Genomic DNA, 25338 nt, shown 5'->3' on the forward strand with positions numbered 1-25338 from the left:
ATGGAATGCCAAATAAATTAAAACTTTATCAACTTACCACTTCAATCAACACAACCACACAAACAATCAACCAGGCGAAGATAACATGCTTTCCGATCAGCCTTACCGTTATTTGACAGTTGATGAAATGAAATCTTTAGGCGATGACTCATTACCAATAGATGTGACACGTGATGAACGTATCGATTCAAATCGCATGATGACTCATAGTGCTGAATATGCTAATGGTTTTGGTGGTGGACAACCACAACAACAAGCCATTGCTGAAGAATTAATTAGCCCACATAAGGCACAGGTGCATGGTGTTGGTAAATCACATGTTGATGGTATTTATATGGGCAATGGACTTACTGAGGAACAAAAATATCCTGGGTAAGTTGTTATGGTGTGGTTTTTGTTTTTTCATTACCGTATTCATACCCTAATTTATACATATAACCTACTCAGAATTTGTATTGGTTTAAGCTTTTAAAGATTTCGTTTTAATTTCAATATTTTTCTCTAATTTCATATCTCTCTAAATCGAAGTTCTAAATTTTGGTCTTATCTTTAAGGCCCACTTGCAGAACGGCAAATTATCTTGAAGCTCATAGTAAACATCACATTAGAGTTTAGTTTAGGTTGAACGCGCCCGTCACTTAGACTGAATTGAGTCCATAGCCTTACCAGAAGTAACTTAACAACCAAACTGAAAAAACCTATCAAACACCAGAACCTATGTTATAAAATAACTCCGTCCTATTGGCAAATACTAGAAGCTTCCTAGGACTTAAGCCACTTGCTGCTTCTAGATCTGACAGTGGTATCACTCCTAATAGCTGGAGTCGTAGCCTGGCAAGCACAGGGCACGAGCACAGAACGTGTCGATCGTTTCCTCCTCCAGCCCGCACTTCCTACATCTGCTATCACTGATCAATCCTAATTTAAAGGCATGTGACGCCAGAAGGCAGTGCCCAGTCAGAATACCCGTCATTGATATACAGTCCTCTCTAATGATAGAAGCAACTTTGTTAGTCTGAGGTTATAAGACCACATAATCTTCGACAATTTACAGCCCCGCGCTTGAACCCACGCCTTTCCTGCTTGGTCGATCATGTGCACCTCTCGCCTTCGCTCAATCTCGCCCAGTCTAACTGGGACATCTACGGAGCGAGCTTCAAGGAATGCGCCGTTTTTAGCTAGCTCATCCGCTTTTTCAACGTCGTGGCAAATACTAGAAGCTTTCTATGACTAATGCCACTTGTAACTTCTAGATCTGATATGCTCTTAATACCTGGAGTCTTAACCTGACGAGCGCAGGGCACGAGCTTCTCCAGCCCGCTCTTCCTACATCTGCTATGCCTAACTAAGTCTTATTTGAAACTCATGAGCCTACAGTCTTCTATTTTTGATGATTACTTTGTGGTTCCACGATTTTTCTTCTTGGTCAATCGCCGTCTTTTAATCTCGACAATCTGATTGGGAAGCCTACGGTAGAAGTTACGAGGGATGCTCTCTTTTTAGCAACCTTATCCGATTTCCATGCACATCTATTTCCATATGTCCTGCGACCTCATATGGATGCATGCTTTGCATCCCAATTCTTTTCAGGTATTGCTTACACTTTTAAATGTTGCGCTATACGAGATTATTGCCCTAATTGCGGCATGGTTGTCAATACGCGACTGCGGTTTAAGCGATTTCAATGATCTGTAGAGTTTGTAGGATCGGTTAATTTCCGGATCCGCATAGTGTACCGGAAACACTACTCCTTACAACTTCGTGTGCCATTTTGGCAACCTTGCGCAAACTTTACCTCTATTGTTGCTCTAACAGCCCCTTCGAAGCGCAGGTGCCGAATTAGGTAGTCTGTTTGTCTACTATGTGATTACGCTAAACTACTATGGCCGTATGGCCTGTGCTCAAGCTGTTCCGGGGCATTTATTCTCGTTCCCCATTGTAAAGTATTCTTCCTGTAATTTGGCATGCAACCGATCCATCTGATTGGGGCTGTATGTACTCTCTCTCTATTATCTCTCTATTATTTAACACAGAAATTTTTCCACGAGACTCTCTTCGTCCTGGAAAGCCTTTACTTAATTTCGCTTTAAACATTTTTTTCATAGAAAACTAGTTTCAAATCCATCTAAATCTACGTTCGAAACTTTTTTCAAACCTTCCAGGCCAAGGCAAGAGTTCTTTTAATTTTACTTCTCATTAGGGGTTAAACTCTGCAAGTGGGCCTTAAAAGTTGAAAAAAATTTCGAAAATTTTGAAAGTTTATTCCAAATTTTAAATCAAACACCCAAAGCACAATTTGTGGAAGTAATATATGATGCATTCAGAAAAAAAATTTTAGCAGTAACAACTTTGAAAATAGATCTCCATTAGAAAAATATTGAAATTAAAAATTTAATTCAGCAGCGAATACGAAAATAGCAGTGCCAATTTAAAAAAAAAAATCGTCAATTATGTTCCTTTACATTTTCTATAATTTTAGAAAAACCTGACTGATGCATAGCTTCAATCTCAATCTCAAACACATTTCCGAAAAAAATTTCGAGCTTTATATTTGAAGAATCGACAATTTTTTTTAGCTCTCAGTTATGCAGCCCAAACGTTTACATCCAACAACTAAAAGTGATAGGTCTCTCAAAAGTCTCATTAAGTTTTGAAATATTTTTTTAGAAGGTTGTTTCGAATGTTTTCATACAAAAGTGTGAGTATGGCAGAAAATCTAAAAAAATCCTTTCAGTAAAAAATCAATGCGAATTTTGAGAGATCTATAACTTGTACATTGAAATTGATTGAGCTTCAAGCTAAAAAAAAAAACAAAAAAAATCTGAGAGTTCCAGAAAAAGAAGTACAAAATTTTCGTAAAATTTTCTCGAATTTTCAAATATTTTCGAAAACAGTTATCAGCTTGGTTTGCATAGTTTCAGTTACAAAACTCATAGAAGTTTTTTCTTAAAATATTGTAACGAATTTAGTTAAATTCCGCTTATGTGAAACCTTCTGCTAACGTTCGAATCACTAAACTGTTGAATAAATAACTCCAATATTCAATAATGCAAAATGGTCTTTATTAGACTACTTTGAAAGTACTTCACAACTAATTGCATGTTTAAATCAAACTGCTTTCTGACTACTCAGCTTTCGCTGCTTTTATACTCTCTGTTGCCTAGTTCACCCATTTCTCCTAAGATCTAGTAACTTCGCGAACTTCATGCTTGGTTACCAGCCATATATGTACATGTATATTTGTAGTTTATAGTCTCTCGCATAGTCATATGCGTGTGTATATGTGAGTACTACTTCGGCTGATGGTGAGTATCTCTCTGTTGCCTTGTATGTACATGTAATAATGTAAATAATGATTGATTTGTTTACGTACATACAAGTGGCTGCTTAGTATCGCATTAGGGATGCTAGTATCACTATTCACATCAATTCGTCCCAATATCATAAATAAAAAATGAAGAATTAAATTTACAAAATTAGATATAAAATTGCCACTGTTATTATTTTGTTCGCTTCTGTAAATTATTGAAAAATGTTTCTTTGAGTGGGTATATACATATGTTATACAAAATATATAATCTTGGAGGATTTGTAAGTAATATTGTCATACTTATGAATTTTTGTTTACATGCAGCCGAAAGCTTTCTTGGAAGAGGTAGCTATGCTAAAATCTAAATAATGAGGGTTTCGTACAACCGGGAGAGGGTGGTATAAGTTGTTTAAAAAAGCACAGTTTATATGTTTTTATATTGTATATCACTTTTCAGTCATTCGATATGCAGAATTGGCTTAAAATGATACGAGAATTTTCAAATCCGAAATTTGAATTAATGGTACTCTCAAATACGGACCATAAATACTAAACGGTATTTAAAAAACTATCGAAAAAACAAAAAACATTTTGATGTTCCATCACCTGAGAGTGAATGCTTATTCTAATTTTGATTGAACCGACGTCTGTTTAGGTCGTATAGCTCCAATATAAAATCGCGCAAATTTTAAAAGCCTTTTAAAAAATGTTGAGGAATACGACTTAAACGAATCCTAGATTAGAATTCTGCATTGCGTAATACTCATGGACTGATCAAAATTAATTCAACAGGTAGTTCTTGCAGAAAATGAAAGCAGAATTTCCAGCGTGATGGACGTCACTTGTTGAAACTGCTGGTTTCCTCGCGAAAGAGGATTTTTAAGTGGTCTCGTTAATTGAATGGGGCAAAGTACTATTCCTGCAACAACAGCATAGAAGAGTCGGGCCTTGTATCTATATAACTCGCTGTTAGTAGATGTCGGTACGAATTATTCTTCACGAAATCACGCTTAAGCTGATATCCCACAAATTAGAACTGGCGGATACAAATCTGGCGATCCCCTGCAGACTTTTTAGAGTTTTTTTTTATTTTGAAGTGTATTTTTTGTGACCTGTTGCTAGACCAAGCTCTAGGAAAGCTATCATATTCTTTTAACTTCCTTTATATTGGGTCGGTTTCATGTTTGTCCCCAAAATTTCAATACAAAATTGGGTAGTTTTGCAATAGATTAAGCTAGAGTCTTGAAACATACTTTAGAACCCGATGGCAATGAAACATGGAGAAAAAAAGTTTCGCTAGGTGGCGCAAGAATTGATATTTCGAGTTTGAAGTAACGTTCCGGTTGCCTAGGGATATTTAAAATATTCGTTCAGAGCATGTGGAATCTTGCGATCGATATCTCATTGAGCTAAAAATTTTAAATCTTCCTGCAGCGAATCGCACTAGTTCTGACTTAGCGCAGAACTATCTCATTTAGAGAGGGTTCTAATACAGTCCTCGTATTGCTTTCAACTGACACATTTAACATAATAATGGCTTACAAAACAGCAGACCATTTGAACGCATTCTTAACTGATTCAGTCGTAGGGGTATAAAGTTAGCCGCAGCCCTGTATTGATTAATTTAAACACATATAGCTTAGACGTAAATGCTGTTGGTGCAAGTATGGCTGGCAACTGTCCCGCGCTGCACACTCACAAATTATTACTTACTTGTTTATATAGCGAGCCGATTGATCCGACAGTAGTGAGCTGCTTGAACCGAATGCAAAAGAATCGCTCTGGCTATTGCCTAGTGAATGGCGGTCAAAAGCTTTCCCCACTTGCACACACGGACCAAACCCTCATTGTTGACTACCTATTATTATTTTATCAATGGAATCTAAAATTGTATTACCAAATCTAAAATTTTATTACTAAATGCAAGTATTTCAGTCCTTACATCACGTACGTGCTGTCCGTGAAAATTGGCGTACGTCGTGACGTTGACGGATTGTATGTGCTCAGCTCATTAGTGATTTAGTATTAACAAAGATTTGCCTTATGGGAGTGCGAAAATTGGTTTGCCTACATTCAAAAAGTGAGTCCCGCCTTCCCCCTTCTCTCTCTCTATACCATTCTCGTCTCCTTTATCCTCAATTTTTTTTATTCTTGATCATCCCTTATTCCATTTATGTATCTCCTTCCCACTCTCATTCTCACTCCCGCTTTTACTCCAAATCACACTCCTGCTCTCACTCCCACTCCTATCACTCACTCCCACTCTCACTCTAACTCCCACTTCAACTGTAACTCCCGCTCTCACTGCCATTCCCACTCCAAATATCACTTTCACTCGTACTACCACTCCATCTCTTACTCTTAGTCCAACTCTCACTTCCACCCCGACCCTCACTCCCACTGCAATAAAACTCATATATGGAATCCGTATAACAAATAACTGCGGAAATAAAACGAATTAAAATTTTTATCTAAAAGTAGCTTTTTCAACCTTCCTTCAACCATTTGTGACACACATGTTCACGAGTGTGGTTGTATATAACGCGAAATAAGGAGAATAAAATTTGAAAACATGTTGTACGGAAACCTTTAACTTATTATTTTAATACTACAACGAACTTATTAAAAAAAAACTAAAATAAGTCAATCATCTTGCAGCTTTCTTGTTTCATTCCTCGTCGATGCTCGCGGCGGTGCAATGCGTGGCTGTCGTCATAGTGGCGTACGCATGATTATACCATCGCGTTCCACTTGTCAACCGACTCGCGTCACTTGCCGTTATGTTAAACCACAACGCACCATGCATCCACCACAATTAATGGAAGGTGAGGCATTGGCAAGTCGTGTTTTAGAATTGGGTCCAGTTTCAACAAAGTTCATTGGCCCGGTCATTATGGAGGTACCACATTTTGCATCTTTGCGCGGTAAGGAACGTGAAATTATAATTCTGCGTTCGGATAATGGCGAAACTTGGCGTGAGCATACAATTGATAATGCTGAAGAAATAATGCATGATGTAATGCAACAATGTTTTGAGCCCGAAGGTAATTGAAGATACATATTACAAATGTGTTCTTTTTTTACTTATTATTTAAGAATTCATGAGCTTAACACCGTCTTATAATAATTGAATATTCAATTGTTATGTTTTTTCTAAGAGAAACTGAAAAGAAAGAAAGAAACATTTACTGGCATATTGCGATGGTACCATTTCGAAAACCGCCACGTAATCATCATCAGGCAATTTCGTAATGTTATGAAAGTTTCACCGACATCCGAACCGCGAATCACACGGTGAAACTACAGTTGCCTTAACCACTAGGCTATCCTGCTTGTACTTGTTTCCTTGTTTAATTCAGTTTATCTCATTTCTACACTAACAACACAATTGAGACATTCTGTCTCTATATTAATTTGTGTGTTATGTAGGTTTTGTTCTTGTAAAGTTTCTTTTTCGTTGCGAATGATAAGCGCTGAAAACTCGGGCTCGGTTTTACATGTTTATGTTTGTTTGTTTAATGGTGTGTTCAATTTATACTTATTATTTAAGAATTCCTGAGCTTAACACCGTCTACATAATAATTGAATATTCAATTATTATGTTTTTCTAAGAGAAACTGAAAAAAAAGAAAGAAAAATTTACTGGCATATTGCGATGGTACTATTTCGAAAACCGCCACGTAATTTCATTTCATTTCATTTATTCGGAAAAAAAAAAAAAAAATACATTAGTACAATAAGACAAATTGTCTTTTGTAGTACAACAAACATAATTCATATAATTCATTTAAATAAATAAATAAAAGATGCTAGAAAACAAGCATATCAAAAACAATACTACAAAACTTTAAATTTTTAATTTTTTAAATTTTGGTTAAATTAGATTAAGATAAGATAAAAATAAAACAAATGCCCAGTTTAAGTTTGTTGACTAGAAAAATAACTGAAAATAATATGTTTGTAGTTGCTTTGGTTTACATTATTCCTGATTGCAGCTGGGATAGAGTTCCAAATACGTACGGTGTTGACGAAAAACAGCCTTGTCGAAGCAACGAAGTTAAAGTTAGGCACAACTAGATTACTCGTCCTGGGAGACCTAGTGAATGTCAATTTCTCAAAAAGATATGCTGGTGATTTTGTGACAATCAAGCGGTACAAAAAAATCACACTTCTAGCTTTTTGGTAGTGAAATATGTTACATCCTAATAGCTTGGACCTCCAAGCCGAAATATGATCAAATTTTCGTAACCCGAAAACGTAACGAGTTACATGATTAAAGGCGACCTCAACTTTGTGTGCAGAACATGAGTCCAACTTGTTATAAACGAGCTCTGAATAGTTTATTATTGGCAAAAGAAGCTGTAGGGCCAGTTTTCTTCTAATATGCGGAGGTGTGAAAGGTGCAGATTGCCTAAGATTGCGCAAAGTGGTATACACTTTACCCATGACTGTATTGATGTGGTCTTCACAAGTTAGATTAGAGTTGATAACGAAACCCAAATTTTTAGTTCTAGAAACAATTTGTAAAGCCGTGTTTCCAATGTATATTGGTGAGGCAAGGGCATCAACGGACCTATTCTTCGAAATGGGCAAAATGAACGATTTAGTTGCATTAAGGCAGAGACCATTATTATTGGCCCAGCTCTGTACTGACAATAAATCATTATTTACTTTAAGACAGAGGTTGGCTACGTCCGTGAAACTACCAGACAAATATAATTGTATGTCATCTGCATATGCGTGCATTTTCATGTGCTGACAAACCGAAAAGATATCGTTTACGAAGATACTGAATAACAAAGGCCCAAGAATGGAACCCTGCGGAACACCTCGGGGTAGGTGTTTGGTCCCCGAAATTTCGCAACCAGTATTAACAAGTTGTGATCTTCCTGTTAAGTAACTCTCCATTACCATCAAAGCACTGTAGGCAAATCCAAAATATGTTTTAAGTTTATAAGAAAGTAACGCATGGTCAACAGAATCAAAAGCTTTAGAAAAATCTAATAGACAAAGCAGAGTTAGTTGGTTTTTATCAAAAGGTATGCGCATGTCATCAAGAATTTTAAGTAGTGTCGTTGTACAACTATGCTTGGCTCTAAAGCCCGATTGGTGTGGTGATAAGAGGTTATTTCTAGAAATGTGCAAAATTATTTGCTCTGCTAGCAGCCTTTCAAAAACTTTCGACAGCGCGGGCAATATGCTAATGGGTCGATAATCACGGACCGAGTTTGCAAGCCGTTTCTTCGGGACGGGTCTTACCATAGCACATTTCCACGATTCAGGAAACCGAGAAGTTGTGATGCAATCATCATCAGGCAATTTCGTAGTGTTATGGAAGGTTTCACCGAGGTTCGAACCGCGAATCACACGGTGAAACTGCAGTTGCTTAACCACTAGGCTATCCTGCTTGTACTTGTTTCCTTGCTTAATTCAGTTTATCTCATTTCTACACTAACAACACAATTGAAACATTCTGTCTCTATATTAATTTGTGTGTTATGTAGGTTTGTTCTTGTAAAGTTTCTTTTTCGTTGCGAATGAGAATTTTTGTAAACTCGGGCTCAGTTTTACATATTTATGTTTGTTTGTTTAATGGTGTGTTCAATGTTTTTGTTTTTTTTTTTTTTGAAATTGTATAATAATTGTTTTGCGCATTTTCAGAAATCGCACAACTCGATGAGCAAGGTGGCGGTCATGTTTGCCGTTTTGTTACTTATGATTTTCCACAATATTTTGCGGTCGTCTCACGTATACGTCAAGAAGTGCACGCTATTGGACCCGAAGGTGGCATGGTCTCTAGCACTGTTGTACCACAGGTACAGGCCGTTTTCCCGCAAGGTGCACTCACCAAAAAGATCAAAGTCGGCTTGCAGGTAAATCTTTTTAAACCACGCAAAGGTGTTGCACCAGAAAAATTACGCAAAATAAGCGTTAATCATGTACCAAAGAAGAAGCGTTTTTCGCTTATTTGGTAAATTTGCAATAGGCGAGATTACAATAAAAAAAATTATAATTTTTATATCGCACACCTAGATCAATAGAGAGCTAATTTTGAAGCTATTCACAGAAGTTGCTGTTAACTACTATTAAATATTAGTTCCACTAACCAAATGAGGTATTGGTGAGAACTAAAAATTGCACTGACGTACAAGAGAAGTCAATTGGTCCTTTGCCTTTCGTAAACATTGTTATTTTTTAAGTTGATCGCTGTTTTGATCTAAATGTGCGATATAAAGAAAGATCGAATTTCGATTTCAAGTGCAAAAGTTTAATATTGAGGATCGTTTATATGCATACATAACTAGAAAAAGGCAATATTGCAACATATTGTATTGTAACCAATTTTGCGAAATTTCGCTTATTTGAAACCTGCTACTAACGTTCGACTCGCTAAACTGTTGAATAAATAACTCCAGTATTCAATAATGCAAAATGGTTTTTATTAGACTACTTTGAGAGTCCTTAACAATAAAACGTATACCTCACAACCAATAGCGTACTTAAGTCAACGCTGACTACTCAGTTTGCGCTGCTTTTATACTCTCCGTTGCTTCATTCGCATATTTCTACTAAATTCTAGACATTTCGCCTTCTAGTACTGCTGTATCTCCTGCTTGGTAATTCAGCTACATATATGCGTGTGTATGTGTGAGTAACAACCTCGGCTGATGACTACATCTGTGTGGGTGAGGTATCTCTTCGTTGCCTTGGACATAAGTGTGGCTAGCTTTATGTTTTGTTGTTGCGTGATTATTAACTAGCCTAGTGATGTCAACATTCGCCACAGTATTCTACAGAAGCGGAGCTTCACACAGGGTCTTTGAAATAGGTAAGGTTGCACTGGCTGGTCTGTGAGGAGCCCACATACACCTAATGACTCCATGGTGTTACCAGAGGTTTGCTCAACGGCCGAAATGAAAAACCCGATCAGAAACCAGGACCTATGATATAAAATAAGTCCTTGCTCTTGGAAAATACGAGAAGCTTTCTAGGACCAATGCTACTTGCTGCTTCTAGATCTCACAGCTGTGCCACTCCGAACAGCACAAAAGGTGCTCCATAGTTTTCTCCCCCAATCCGCATATCGTACATCTGCTAAGACTGACAAGCAGCATGTGATGCCAAAATGTAGTGTCCAGTCAGAAAACTCATCAAGTGCCTACAATCCCCTCTTTGCAAAGATATGGTTAACTTTGGACTTTGAACTTTAATCTAAGGAAGTAAGACCTGCACATAATCTTCGCCACTTTACAGCTTCGCGCTTGGCTCCTGGCCTTTCCCGCTTGGTCGATCATGTGCAGCTCTCGCCTTTTTTTAATCTCGTCAAACCTGATTGGAACGTTTACGGTACTAGATTTTCAAAAGTTTTAGCTTTGAAGCGGTAAGTGATATTATATAAAATACCAGATTTAGCCGCGACCAGTGATGCCAAATAAACAAGAATAAAAATCCCACGAAATGAGTTCAACTGTTCCATTTTTTTCACTCATTCGAGCCAGAAATTCTCTCATGTTTTCCTATGCAGCCCAAGGACATAACAATTTGCTCGGAATGAGCACACAGTACTAAAGAGTATCTTAGGGCGCTATTTAAGGCACACTTCTCATCAGGAGATGATGCGTAAGAATTGTGTAAAAATGTCTGCTCTCGGAATACGGAGGGAGTAGTAACAGGATTGGTGACAAGTGCCGAAACTGAATGAGCCATTTGCTAAGTTTAAATCGCCGGGCTCAGGTGGGATATTGGGAAAATGGAGAGATTGTAGAATGACTTAGAACACTCTTTGAGGCTTAACAAATTGGATCGGCTCCATGTTAAGCTGCGGAATGATCACGTCGTAATCGGGACTATACTAGGCCACAAAATCTGAAAACAGAGGAACGGATGGGATAGGGTATTACCATAATGCTGTGGAAATGTTCATCAAGGATTTGCTTAGGCGGCAGGGACCCGTCATACTCACGGCGTATGCAGATGACTTTTCAATCAGAATAAGTGGCAGAGTCTACCAGCAATCAGTTCTCTGATGGATCAGGCGTTCCGGGATGCACATATATATAAATATAAGGTACCTATTGGACTAAGTCTAAGCTTGAGGGGAAAGAGGAAGATGGCAAGTTGATGTGGAAACTCCATGTGAAAGAGAGAGCGAAGAAAGCCTCCGTGGCAATTTATGCGTGCAAGAGGATGCTTGAATGCACGTGGGCCTATCACCCAAATTCTCATATTGGGTATGTATTTACAGAAATTGTCCAGTCCATATTTACCCCGAAAGCAGCATTGCATGCCTACAGGTCATATGGCCTTGGCAGTTTAGCGCCATTAAATATAGGGGGAACGGACTTCGAAAAAGATCTTGGGCGACAATAAAGACGGAGGAATGGCGCAAGCGTGCGGAAATGGCCGAACACATTATACGCGTGCACAATGATGTTTCAAATTAACGGAAGGGAACGGGTCTGCTGTTTACTTGTGTCGATCCAGAAATAAGTTGATCCTACAAGCTGCCAGATCACTGCAGTGCCTCTAAGTCGGAAGCGAGGAAGCGTGCTTATGCTGCAGTCACGCTCAGGCCGGGCCATACATCTATATTGGTTTCCCGGTCATAAAGGGATAGAAGGTAACGAAAATGCCGTTGGCAAAGGAGAAAATACCACTCTATGAAACGACAGTAGACGTTCAAGAAAAATCACGATGGCATACTAACTGGACACTGCCTTCTGGAGTCACATGCGTACAAGTTACTTACTTACTTCCTTAATTGGCGCTTAACCGTCTAAACGGTTATGGCCGTCCAACAAGGCGCGCCAGTCGCTCCTTTGCTCCGCCAACCGGCGCCAATTGGACACACCAAGGGAGTTTAAATCGTTTTCCACCTGGTCTTTCCAACGGAGTGGCGGCCACTCTCTACCTCTGTTTCCATAGGCGGGTTCCGATAGAAACGCTGCGTACAAGTTAGGCCTCGTCATTAACAGCAGATATAGGAAGTGCAAACTCTAGGAAGAAGCGTTTGAACACGTTCTGTGTTCTTGTTTTGCGTTCGCGAGGCCAATGCTCCGGCTACTAGGTGCGGCAGAGTATCAGACAACTCGAGGCAGAAATTAAGCTATGTCCTAGAAAACTTCTAGTATTTGCTAAGAGGACCGAGTTATTCTATAACATAAGTCCTGGTATCTGGTTCTGGTAACACTATGGTGTCCATAGTGCATTCCGTCTATGTGAGGTCTTTATTGACCGGCCAGTACAACAATAAACACATGATTCAATCACAAGAGGTTTGCTCGACAGAGACATTTTTTGACAATTGCAGCCATTTTGCTCCCAAATCGAATTAAAATCCGTTAGCTGTGTTGTTTCTTTGCGAATTTTCGAAAAATATTAGTAGTAGAAATAGGAAGCAATCAGTTTACAAATACCCGATAAGTACATAACTGCATAATTCCTTAGAAAAATTATTTTAATTTTATAATGAATTTACACATTAACTATGCCATGATCTATTAGTGTGGCTGAACATACATAGGTTTTATGAAAAGTGAGCACACCAAGAAATCGTGCACTTTCGTAAACCTATGAATATACGAAACCTAAACCAATTCAAAATTCATCGTTCAACGTAAAAACCTCGACTATTAAATCGATTCACGTAAAAATGTCATTAGTAAATAATGAAGATGCCATAATGAAATGTAGTCAGTGGGCATGTTAACTTATTCAGGTAAAAGTCTAGAACAGGAGTCGACTGCTAATACGCGTCCAAAAATATCGAGAGAGGTGACCGCGAAAACAATAATCCGAAGGTGGAAAAGAAAAATTGTGTCTCTGTCCGGAGATAGTTGAAGTTGACAATTTTCATGTGATTGTTGTAATGTTTTTGTTCACTGAAAAAGATTTTGTGTACAAAGGGATTTTGCACGCATTTAATTTTGATCCCACCTCATTGGTGAACCGGCCAGGGTAATTTTTTATAAGCTGGGCTGAAGGCCGCCAACGCAACCCGGGGTAATTTTTCGGCTTTTCGTCAATATCTTTGAACGAGCTAAAATTTTTATTCCCGCCTTCGAAATATTGTTATCGAAGCCAATACGCGTCTTTTGACACTCCTCTCGATATTTTTGGGCGCGTATTAAAAGTCGACCTTCTGTTATATTAATTCCATATGTTCGGAACATTCGTCGCCATTTAAGAATTTGGAGAATCGGTTCGTATTTGGAATAATATGCATATTCGGACCTCGTGAGGTAGTATCAAATGTATTCCGAATATTCTAAATTAACGGTTTATCCGGTACCCTTCCATGAATACTTAACGGAAAAGAGCTTTCCGAAATTTCAGAATAAAAAGGTGAATACTCCCTGTGTAGCACGACCGCACAAAAGCTTAACTCTTCTGTCAAAGTCAAGGTAGGAATATAAAGTTCTAAGACAATAAACCATTTTCTTTTATTTTTGTTTTTGTGAGTTCATTGCGGCTGCTGAGTATCGTATCACTCCATGTCGGCTGCCTATTCAAAATCATGCTATCTCAAAATATTTTTAAAAAATTTCCCAATTCAAGATTTGTCACAAAACCGCCCTATATTAGAATTAGATTGAAGAACGCTTCTTCTAATAATGCTTTTCATTAACTCCCTCTTATGACAAAATGCATTGAACTTATGCTCATGTAGGGAGTTTTGGAAAAAAATTTGATAGAGTGCATTTTTGAATAAAATTCTAACGTATTCAAACAATTTCTGAAAGAATGAACAAACCAACATAACTTTATCAATTCACGAAATATTTAGTAGAAAATGAATTATTTCCCCAAAAAACCTTTGGCATTTGTAAATTTATTATTACTACTAATATACTACAAAAGATACTTGTCTACTACAATTTCACTGAAGGGGATTGAATTATTCCCCGTTTTCGTTACATCGTAAAAGCAACCCGTCCAGATTTTTCAATTTGGGAGTGTCAAAGATCTGTCATCATTGAAGAACAAACCTCTAGTAATTGAATCATGCAATAAACAGACTTTTCAACTATAGCTAAGTTGGCGAAAATTCTTCACAGTTCATTAAAAAATTTAGCGAACATTTTCAACAGCTTGAAGTTTGCGAATTTTCATACTAAATATTCACTTGATATGGTGGTAGCGCCTACCACACCGAAAGTCTTGGGTGTGATTCCCGGGTAAAGCAGCATCAAAAACTTGGAAACAACAAAAAGTCTTTCTTTCACTCCGAATGTGTTTTTGCCATGAAAAGCTTCTCAGTCAAAAACTCATTTGCCGTTCGGTACGGTTTTGTATTGCAAATCGAAGTTCGGTCATTCTATAAAAACTGCAGTTATATTTTTCCTAAATGCAGTATAAGTATAAATTCTCTAGTCATTAATCTAAGAAAAATATCAACAACAATAACTTATCAAAAATATTTATTAAGATAACAAATATTTGTACTATGTAATGAAAAGTGTCGACACCAAATATATCTTGCACTATCAATGTAAGCACTATCGTGCAGATGCTGTCATAAAAAAATATGCATTTATACAAAAAAACCGGCGAGAAAGAATTTATCATATTAAGACCATAATATCCTTTCCGAAAACTACAGAAAAACATCTGCTATTGTGGATAAGACAGGTGTGATAACTTATTCATAGACGTCAAAATGACGAATAGAACCGATGACCTGATTTTTAATTGAATATCATGGCCTCATTCTGTTTATCTTTCTATCACCCGCTGCAGATAGCCGGTCATATGCGACGCCATATTGAACATCCTGCCAAACGCTAAAAAGTAGCCGTCTTGAAGATCCTGTCACGCAGTTGACGGATAAGATATCACACTTCTTTGATCCACAATGACATCTGCAACAAAAATATTTAAAAATGAAGAAAAATAAAAAATATACATATGTACATATATCCAAGGCGAATTAAGTACAAGTTGGTGTTATCTCATCAGCTGATTGCTTTTTCTTCATAATTTCCAAGCAACGCCTTGGCATAGCAAAATATCAGTTTATCGAAATCAATCAATTTCTTTTGATTGACATTCTTCTGCACCGCGAATTGGGTTAAATTCGCTTTGCCGTCATCTTGTATAGATTCGCCTTGCATATGTACATATATCATCGGTGCGTCAACAAAAAGAGTTTTGTACAAATTGTTTGTCTCCAATTTTTTTTTATTGCATATTACATACATAAGCATTACTTTACATTGCCATTTTTTGACACGTTTGGTTTAGTATGGTTGCTGTCAAATCGAATTCAGTATCAGGTATTGTTAACCCAACAGCTGCTTGCTTCCTCTTTATTGTTTTCCATACAATGCCTTGGTCAAGGCGAATTCAGTACCAGATGTTGTTATCCCAATAGCTGATTGCATCTTATTGATTATTTTTCATACAAGGCCTTGTACTCCAATATGTCAGTTAATCGAAATCAATGAAAATGTTCTTTTGACTTGAAATTCTTTTGCACGGGTGATTTCGCTTTGCCACCGCCTGTTATATATTCGCCTTGTCTTAACTTGACATTCTTCTGCACGGCAAATTAGTTGAATTCGCTTTGCCATTACATTATATAGATTCGCCTTGGGTTGCTGTAGGTTCAAAGTGCTAAAAACGCTATATAAAACAATCAGGGTTTTCACTCTCCTGAAAAAAAAATAACTATTTTTCTTGGCGCAGTGACGATATAAAACATTATACTACGAACAAACGACAAAACTAATCCCTTTTAAGTGAGCATTGAATCCGATCCACATTTGGTCCTGGCAATCCCTCCTGTGGAGGAATCTGCTAAACTAAAAAATAAAATAAAAAAGTAAACCTTAAAAATGGTTTAATAAGAATATGGATACAAAAATTATTGAAGCAAGATCAAAAAAAAAAAAAAAAAAAAAATTTTTTCCTAACCGGTGCACACTTAGCAATTTGGAAACTTTCTGTTACAAGTAAATATAATAAAAATATCCGGCACTCCAATATAAATTGTCGTTGATTTTTTGTTAATATTCTCTCAATACTTGCCCATTATGGAAAGTATTTTTATTTCCTGTTATCTTCTTTTCGATACCTAGTCTATAAATTTTGAACTTAGCGATAACGAAGGAGTATGAACAGCACATAAGGCGTCCGTTATACAAGCTGAAGCTTCTTCTTACTGAATATTTTCGACGTTTCTGTATTTATTATGCATTAACTTTCAAAAATAGGAATCAAATTCAGGCTTATATAAATCTAATCGGCGAATAACATTTTAAACCGGACTTCCTTCTCCCGTTGGGAGATGCTACACCGTTAAAACATTTTTTAAAGCATTTTCCGACTGTAGGATCAAAGACTAGTTAGTACGGCGACGAAATCTGTTACGCCACAACCCATAAAATCAAAGTCCTTAAAATAGTTGGCAAAATCATGCAAAGGCGAGCATAAACATACTATGAACTGAAAGAAAAAATCTGGTAAAATCAACCGGTGTCGAGTCAACCGAAATTGCTGTAAAATTTAGCCCTCGCGAATAGCTGTTGAATTAACTAACTTCGCATAAATTGTACCGTTTCAACAGTCAATACCATAACTCGTCAGCCGCAGCACTGTTAACTTAACAATTATTACTACCACCCTAAGACATTCGAATAATAGTGAAGGCTGTTGCTATGACAGAGATTTCTGCGGCACCACAAAGTAGTGAGCGCCGCGAACGTAAGTTTCTCTTTCTTTTGATGTATTTGCATACAGTTGCTAGCTGTTCAATTTACCAATGAAATCAGTTCTTTTAACAGAAAAATCATTTCGATTTATTGGTAATCTGTCGTTTTTACAGAATATCTTCGATGTAGAAATGGCGTCTTCAAAAGATATCGATTTACGAATTTGGGAGTAGCCTAAAAAAAAAAATATTTAGAAAAGTAGTTTGGTTTCCATAAAATAAAAAATACGATTTATGACAATGTGATGCTGCAATTATAAGTTAAAAACCTATAAGAATACAATACTCTTAAATATATAGAAACATATCAGAAAGCATATTTATTACGCTGGGGGGATTTTACAACCAAGTTAAGTTAAAAACCTATAACAATACCCTAAAGCAGATATTAAACAAACAAGCATATTAATTAGGCTGGGGCGAATATACATACAACCTATGATTTCTCTTGTAAGTGCGAACAAAAAATTGCCCTACGGCATACGTCTAAAATTAGTTATTGTGCAATATATTTATTTTCCGAAGAATCGACAGGACAAATAATTATAGCATATTGTAACGAATTTAGGGAAAAACCTGCTAACGTTCGAATCGGTAAACTGTTGAATAAATCACTCCAATATTTAGTATTGCAAACTGGGGGCCTACTCTGTATTGCGATGCGAAAGGCAGTGCGATGCGAAAATAAATTGCGATGCGAAAGGTAATTGGAACTCTGTAGCGCTATCGCATCGCTAACAATGTCGCTTTTTTATTTTTCGCTAATTTTTTGCTTGAGTATTTATCACTGACCAAACTCAAAGAAAGAGAACAAAAGAAACAAGGCGATTACAATTTCGGCAAACGATTAATTTTTGTTGAACAAATTAAAAAAAGGATTCTGTAGCATTATGGAACGATTTAAATGAAGAAAGGATTGATTTAAATGAATAAATCCTCCCAGTTCAGAAATTGAACTGGAAGAAGTGAACGTGATAAATACAGAAAACGTGGAAAATCATAGAATGGGAAATATTGCTAGTTGTATCAGAGAACAAATAAAAAATGACATGATTTCAAATAGAAATGCTTTATAAAAAAGTGGTTTCGATTTAATTGTTATTTATTTATGTATTTTAAGTCCACTAGGATTACAAATTGTTGCTTTTGTGATTGTTTTGTTTTTTGAGTTGTCCTATATATTTTTAAATGAATATAAAGATATCAATTTATAAAATCATCAATTAATACTTACATATTTGAACAATGCGAATGCCTATTACTTGTAGCAAGAAAAATGCGAAAATGAATGCTGTTTGACATTCGCTTTCGCTTTACAGAGTGCCGGCAATGCGAAAAGGGAGAAAAATTGCGAATGGGCAAAATGTGAATGCGAAAGTTAAAATATACATGCGAATGTCAAGATACAGAGTACCGATTTTGCGATTTCGCGTATTTTTTATTTCGCATCGCAATACAGAGTAGGCCCCCTGGTCTTTATTCAGATTATTTTGGAAGTAGTACTTCCCAATTAAACTTCACAACCAATAGCGTGCTTAAATCAAAACTGATTCGGTATTACTCAGCTTGCGCTGCTTTTATACTCTCTGTTGCCTCGTCTGCATATTTCTCCAAAGGTCTAGACGTTTCACCTTCTTCATCGAGACGGTGACACACCCATTTCACAAAAATTTCAGTCCCGCTTATTGGCGATCACAATGCTAGGCCAAGTACAGAATTTGAGCGAATTCTCTTTATTTATTGCTAATCTAGGACGATGTCAGGTTACAGCGAGTGCTCACTCTGTAACTTAGAAATGGTGAGGCACACGAAAAAAGCAACCAGGCTGACCTTGTGGAGACAAAACGCGAGTAGGCTGTAGGCAGCGAAATATTTGCGAATACTAAATTTGGCGACATTTGCCCTCGAACATCTCAAGACGCTCACAAGCGATTTATAGAAAATTTTCATGCCACATTATAACAATGACAAAATATAGACGAATGCAAGTTTTTTTAGTTTATTATCTCAAATCATGAGTTTAAATCCTAATATGAGTGAAATAATTCGACTATTCTCCCGAAAACCAAATAGGGGGATTCTCTTTTTATTGCAAATAATGCACGGATCGTATGGATTGCACTGATTGTAAATTCGCAGCAACAAACTACACGCAAATTATATGCATTGCTTCCAATTTATAGTATGCTCAAATCCATGTATATTTTCGTGCAACCAATATTAGGACATAATTATCAATCTTGTATTCCTCTCGATTCTCTCATTTCGCTCACAAAAAGTTTAAGCAATTTTTTTTTATATTTTGTTATTTTATGTCCCAATTTTTTTGCGCTTCTTAAAGCCCCATCACATAATCAGTTTTTCATATAGATGCGCTTAACATAATCTTATGCACTATGCGTAGATTGCACGTATTTTTATGGAGAACGGCAGATCAAGCGACACTAGCGCCATCTGACATGAAAAAGTAGCCATCTTCCAACTTTTGTTGCAATCAAAGCATAAGAAGAAGAATTTGGCACTTGATTTTGCTAAGGGTGCTTTCACATTTTGCAAGTGAAATTATTTTTCCACTTGTTGGTACTTTACTAAAATTTTTCACAATTAAAAATGCAATTTAACAAATGAATAGAATACAAAATATTGTAACGTATTTACGGAAACTCCGCTTATTTCAAACCTTCTGCTAACGTTCGAATCGCTAAACTGTTGAATAAATCACTCCAATATTCTGTATTGCAAAATGGTCTTTATTAGACTACTTTGGGAGTACTACAATTATACTTCACAATTATACTGCACTTCCCAACTAATAGCGTTTTTAAATCAAACTGATTCGTTATTACCCAGCTTGCGCTGCTTATATACTCTCTGTTGCCTAGTCTGCATATTTCTCCAAAGGTCTAGACGTCTCACCTTCTAGAACTTTTGTAGCTCATGTTTGTTACGAGCTATATACGTGTATATTGTAGTTTGTAGCCATATGAGCGAGTATGTGTGAGTAACTACTTCGGCTGATGACTACATGTGTGTGCATGTGAGATATCTCTTCTTCGCCTTCTACATAAGTGTTGCTAGCTTTAACGTCGACATGTATATAAGAGTGGCTGCTTCATGTTTTTGTTGTTGCGTGATTATTTTCTAACAGCCTAGTGATGTCAACATTCGCCACAATATGTTAGGGTGTATTTTCCTTGTATAGTGAGAATATTTATATCAGTGCTTCGCGAAATTTTTTATATGACTGGCCAAGACGCAATAAACTTCAATTGCCAAGTCTGAAGTTTCTTTATATTTACAAACGCAACATCTTGGTGGATTGTGGCCATGTTCCTGGAATGCGTAAGATTGCGCTGAACGCATCTATATGACAAAATTTATTGTGGCTCGGCCATTACTGATAAATGGTATAACTACGCAGTCGTAGTCTTGTATATGTGGTCGTAGGATATACATACATATACAATCCGTGCATCTTGCAAGACAAAGCGAATATCTCGAACATATTGCATAGAAATGCATTTTAAACCTATTCCGAGGAAAACTTTTATGTTTGTGCCAACAAGAGGAACCAAGAAGAGGTTATTCAAGCGTCAAACACATCACCCAGTCTAATATTTATGCCTAATTATGCTCTTATTTAAGTCAAAACTAGAAATTTACTAAAAAGTTATATTTAGTAGATTCGTATTAAAAGTTAATCAGACGGCAAGTCTTGTCCGCATTAAATATTCACTGCAACCGATTCAAATTTGAACTTGATAATATGAAAGATTGGGTAAACTATGAATCTAAATAAAATGATAAGAAATAACAAAAAAATTTCAAAAAATACAGTAAATTTGTGCAAGGTCTGAAGTTGAACCCACAACTTCTAGAAGGAGAACAAAGCCGATAGTTCGCTTAATAAGATAATATTAACCAAAGTTAATTGTAAAACTAATGCCGAATCATGTAGTTAATCTAGATTAACGCGTCGTCTGTCTAGGCTATGCAAGTTATTATAATTAACTATTTTTGTAAATGCCTACATACATACCTACTTACATATGTATGCAATACTTTATATATCAAAACTATGTAACTTCAATAATACCTACTAATACAATAACTTATTTATTTATGCCTATATATAATCATATAATAAATTAACCTAATGAATATAAAAATACTACCCAATAAATTTAGTTCCAATATAATAAACTTTAAACTAAATCGTTTTTTTTGTTGTTGTTGTTTAGTACAAAAAACAGTTTACTTTCCGTTTTCGCATTTGTTGTTGTATGCTGTTATTCAATGTGTGTTGGCCAATGAAATCGTAAGATATAAAATATGAAATTCAACTTCATTCGTAGTAAAAAAAGTAGCTAATGTTTAGTATAATGCAATTGGGTCTGGATTAAGTAGTGTGCCTTGAATGTTTTAAAGCGAAGAATTGTGTGTATGCATATATGCGCAAAATGATTTTTCAACGGTGCTTTTATAGTCGCAAACTTTTCTAAACTATTTTCACAAGAATACGTTGTATTATATAGAATAATGTTAACTCGAGCAAATAAGCCGCATTTAACTCGGTACTAAAAACAGAGCTCTATAGCATTTTCAGGTCAAATGAAAAATTTTTCAAATCAAATGAAACTTTTTCAACTCAAATGCACATTGTTCATGTAAAATTTTTTTCAAATCAAAAGAAATTTTTTTATGTCAAATGAAACTTGTTTTCAAATCAAATGAAACTTTTCAATTCAAATTAAACTTTTTTCATGTTAAATAAAACTTTTTTCAAATCAAATTAAAATTTTTTTATGTTAAATGAAACTTTTTTCAAATCAAATGAAGTATTTTTCATGTCAAATGAAACTTTTTTCAAATCAAATGAAATTTTTCTCAAGTCAGATGAAAATTTTTTCAAGTCAAATAAAATTTTTTTCAATTCAAATGAAACTTTTTTCAAGTCAAATGAAACTTTTTTCAAATCAAATGAAACTTTTTTTATGTCAAGTTAAATTTTTTTCAAATCAAATACCTTTTTCCTGTCAAATAAATCTTTTTTCAAGTCAAACGAAATTTTTTTCAAGTTAAATGAAACTCTTTTCAAGTCAAATGAAATTTTTATCAATTCAAATGAAACTTGTTTCCAATCAAATGAATTTTTTTCAATTCAAATGGAACTTGTTTCATGCCAAATGAAACTCTTTTTTGAATCAAATAAATTTTGCTTCAAATCAAATGAAAATTTTTTTAAATCAAAAGAAACTTATATCATTGCAAAAAAACTTTTTTCGTGTCAAATGAAATTTTTTCAAATCAAATGAAACTTTTTTTATGTCAAATTAAACTTTTTCCACATCAAATATTTTCTCAATTCAATTGAAATTTTTTTCAAGTCAAATGAAACTTTTGTCGTGTCAAATGAAATTTTTTAAATCAAATGAAACTTTCTCAATTCAAATTAAACTTTTTTTCACGTTAACTGAACCTCTTTTCATATCAAATGAAGCTTTTCTCAGCTCAAATGAAACTTAGTTCATGTCAAATTTTTTTCAAATCAAAAGAGACTTTTTTCAAATCAAAAGAAACTTTTTTTCAATTCAAATAAAACTTTTTTATATCAAGTAAAACTTCTTTCAAGTCAAATGGATCTTTTTTATTTTCCATTTAATTTGAAAAGGTTTATTTTGATTTAAAAAAGTTTGAGTTGCTTTAAAAAAAAAATTATTTAATTTGAAAAAAAAGTTTCTTCTGATTTAAAAAAAATTAATTTGTTTCGAAAAAATTTGATTTGAAATGAAAAAAGTATTATTTGATTCGAAAAAACTTTCAGTTGATTTGAAAAAAAAATTTTAATCTTAATTTGAAAAAAGATTCGTTTGATTTGAAAAAGGTTTAATTTGAAGTGAAAAGATTTCATTTGAAATAAAAAAAGTTTGATTTGATCTTAAAATGGTTTCATTTAATCTGAAAAAGTTTCATATGATTTAAAAAAAGTTTCATTTGAGCTGAAAATGCTATATTTGTGTACGCTAGCAATGCTACAATGTAAAGTGCTTGCACACAAAGCCTCCCCCCAAACATTGTGGATAACACAAGTGTCATATCTTCTGCATAGACGTCAAAATTACAAAAGAATAGATCACCTGATTTCGAAAGTGACCATTGTGATCTCATTTGTATCTCTTACTATCACCCGTTGAAGATAGCCGACCGTGTGCTTCGCCATATGGAGCAGCCTGTCAAAATGCTGCCAAAACGCTAAAAAGTAGCCATCTTGGCACTATGCCCCCAAAGTTGGCCTCTGCTGGCGCATAATGTACGGTGTGAGTACGTGGGTATGCTCTTTTTGTAAATAGTAGCTATGTTAAAAGGAGATTTTATCATAGTTTAATTTTTATTTTTGGAACTCGCTTACCAAAGATTGTGACTTATTACATAAGTTAGTATCGAAAGAAAAACTGTAATGAAAATTTATAGTAGGTTTCTTTTGGAAGTTACAAAAAATTGCGAAATGCGTATTGGTAATGAGTTTTTAAAGTTTATTTGTTAACTAAATTTATTGGGAAGCTAATGGGCCTGTGAATTAACAACAATTAAGAGTACTAATGCAACAAAAAAAATATTCCGTGTCTACTCACACATACATACGCAAATAATTTAACTCGCTGCGTATGACAAAAACGGTTATAACTATTTTTCTGAGCTTTTGATGAAGAGTCCAGCGTTAGAAAAAGTTTTTTTTTTATATTTTTATATATGACATCACAAAGTGAATCTACAATCTGTAAACATTTTTACCATAGCTTTTGACAGCATAAACGTGTTATGGTATTGGAAAAATGTCTATTTTTCCTATGACGTTACAAAATTAAAAGCTTATGGAAAGTTTTCAAAGATGTCCGATTTTCAGCAAAGCTTTGAGCTTTTAAAATCTTTGTAAACAAATTCACCGCTGCGCCTTATTCATCCAGCAATCCGAAAAAATACAAATTAAATTTTAAGTTATCTCATGAATACTTTTTACGCGCCTAGGTGCTCTTGATCGTTACATGGGTTTTGTCTCCAAGACTTCTTTTATATGCTCTATACCCACATTCCCTGTGCGAACATCGCTTCATTAATACATGACCTACATGTTGGCGCATAAGCTTGCAAATAAATCTCAACTAACATGGTATGTACGATTTGAATTCAGAAGCTGCGATATAATCACATTTCCACGCTAGTAAATTCTTTACAAACATCCTTAGCGAAGACTAGAAGGCTTCACATAAAAATGCGTGATATATTTAAAATTTCGTTGCCTACATTATGGAGCATAAACTTGCAGCTAAAAAATTGTCTTTGAATTTTTTCATAACGCACATAAACATTTGTTGAGCGAAAAACAAAAATAATGCTTAAACATAAATAATATAACTTCAGACACATAAAAACAAAAATTAGAACTCTTAAATTGAACAATATTTGTAAAATTAAAAAAGAAAAAAGCAATAAGTTATAAAATAATTTTTTTTTTTCATAAATAAGTTAAGCAAACGCATACCATTGTAGCTTCAATATGCTTTTCGTGTTTTTTATTTACTTGCCTTTGTTTACAATTATTTGTATTTTTAGTTTTAAGCGGCCATTTTTCATGTTGAAATAATCATATTTGTGTATATGTCTATTTAACATAATTAAAAAATAATAAAAAAATGTTTAAAAAGAAATAGAATTGAAAAAAAAAAACAAACAAACATGGTAATCACAAAAATGTATCGATCATTTCTTGTGTTTACCTCATTCTAGGCACAACCAGTCGATCCAGATCTAACTGCTAAATTACTTGGTCGTGGCGTGGCAGTTTCGCCAATTGTTACAGTAGAGCCACGGCGTCGTAAATTTCATAAGGCCATCACGTTGAGTATGCCCGCACCAAAAGCACATAGTCAGGGCATGATAAATCAATATTCTGGCAATACACCCACTTTACGCCTGCTTTGCTCCATAACAGGTAAGTTCAGTTAGTTCTTTGTGTGATTTTTTTTGCCATTGTCAAAAGTGTATGTACTAGAAAAAATTATTAAATGTGATTAGTATTAAAAAACAAAAAAAAAAAAAACAAAATTAAAACTTTAGTCTGAAAAATTATTATTTGTTTATTAAAAATTTATACCTACCATATATTTATATTTATATTTATATTTATATTTGTAAACCAAGTTAGGCCTTCCATGAATTTAAGTTTTTTCCAAGTTTAATAATAATTATTTTTTTATTAAATAAGTAGTCTTTGTTTCAAATTAAATAATAAATTTTTTTAATTAACTATTGAAATATT

At 35.1% G+C, this 25338-nt stretch overlaps 1 protein-coding gene and 1 long non-coding RNA gene across 13 annotated transcripts in view; one reads left to right on the forward strand and one right to left on the reverse strand.

Moving 5' to 3' along the window:
- Ank2 (Ankyrin 2) overlaps positions 1–25338 on the forward strand; it is a 278001-nt gene that overhangs the window by 102813 nt on the left and 149850 nt on the right. For 10 of the 12 annotated variants that reach the window (XM_067788345.1, XM_067788347.1, XM_067788340.1 and 7 more), the window contains 4 exons: positions 75–372; positions 5969–6354; positions 8972–9183; positions 24807–25011. In XM_067788345.1, the coding sequence (XP_067644446.1) occupies positions 75–372; positions 5969–6354; positions 8972–9183; positions 24807–25011 (1101 nt within the window). Of the gene's footprint in view, positions 1–74; positions 373–5968; positions 6355–8971; positions 21237–24806; positions 25012–25338 lie in introns of those variants that run through there. The other 2 variants (XM_067788351.1, XM_067788352.1) reach the window with 2 other exon arrangements.
- Positions 16045–25338, reverse strand: part of LOC137252521 (uncharacterized) — a 45516-nt gene continuing 36222 nt past the window's right edge. The window contains exon 4 of the long non-coding RNA XR_010953578.1: positions 16045–16113. This is a non-coding gene — a long non-coding RNA (uncharacterized lncRNA). The remainder of the gene's footprint in view (positions 16114–25338) is intronic.

This window comes from Eurosta solidaginis, chromosome 5 (assembly GCF_040869045.1).
Source record: "Eurosta solidaginis isolate ZX-2024a chromosome 5, ASM4086904v1, whole genome shotgun sequence".
Lineage (NCBI taxonomy): Eukaryota > Metazoa > Arthropoda > Insecta > Diptera > Tephritidae > Eurosta > Eurosta solidaginis.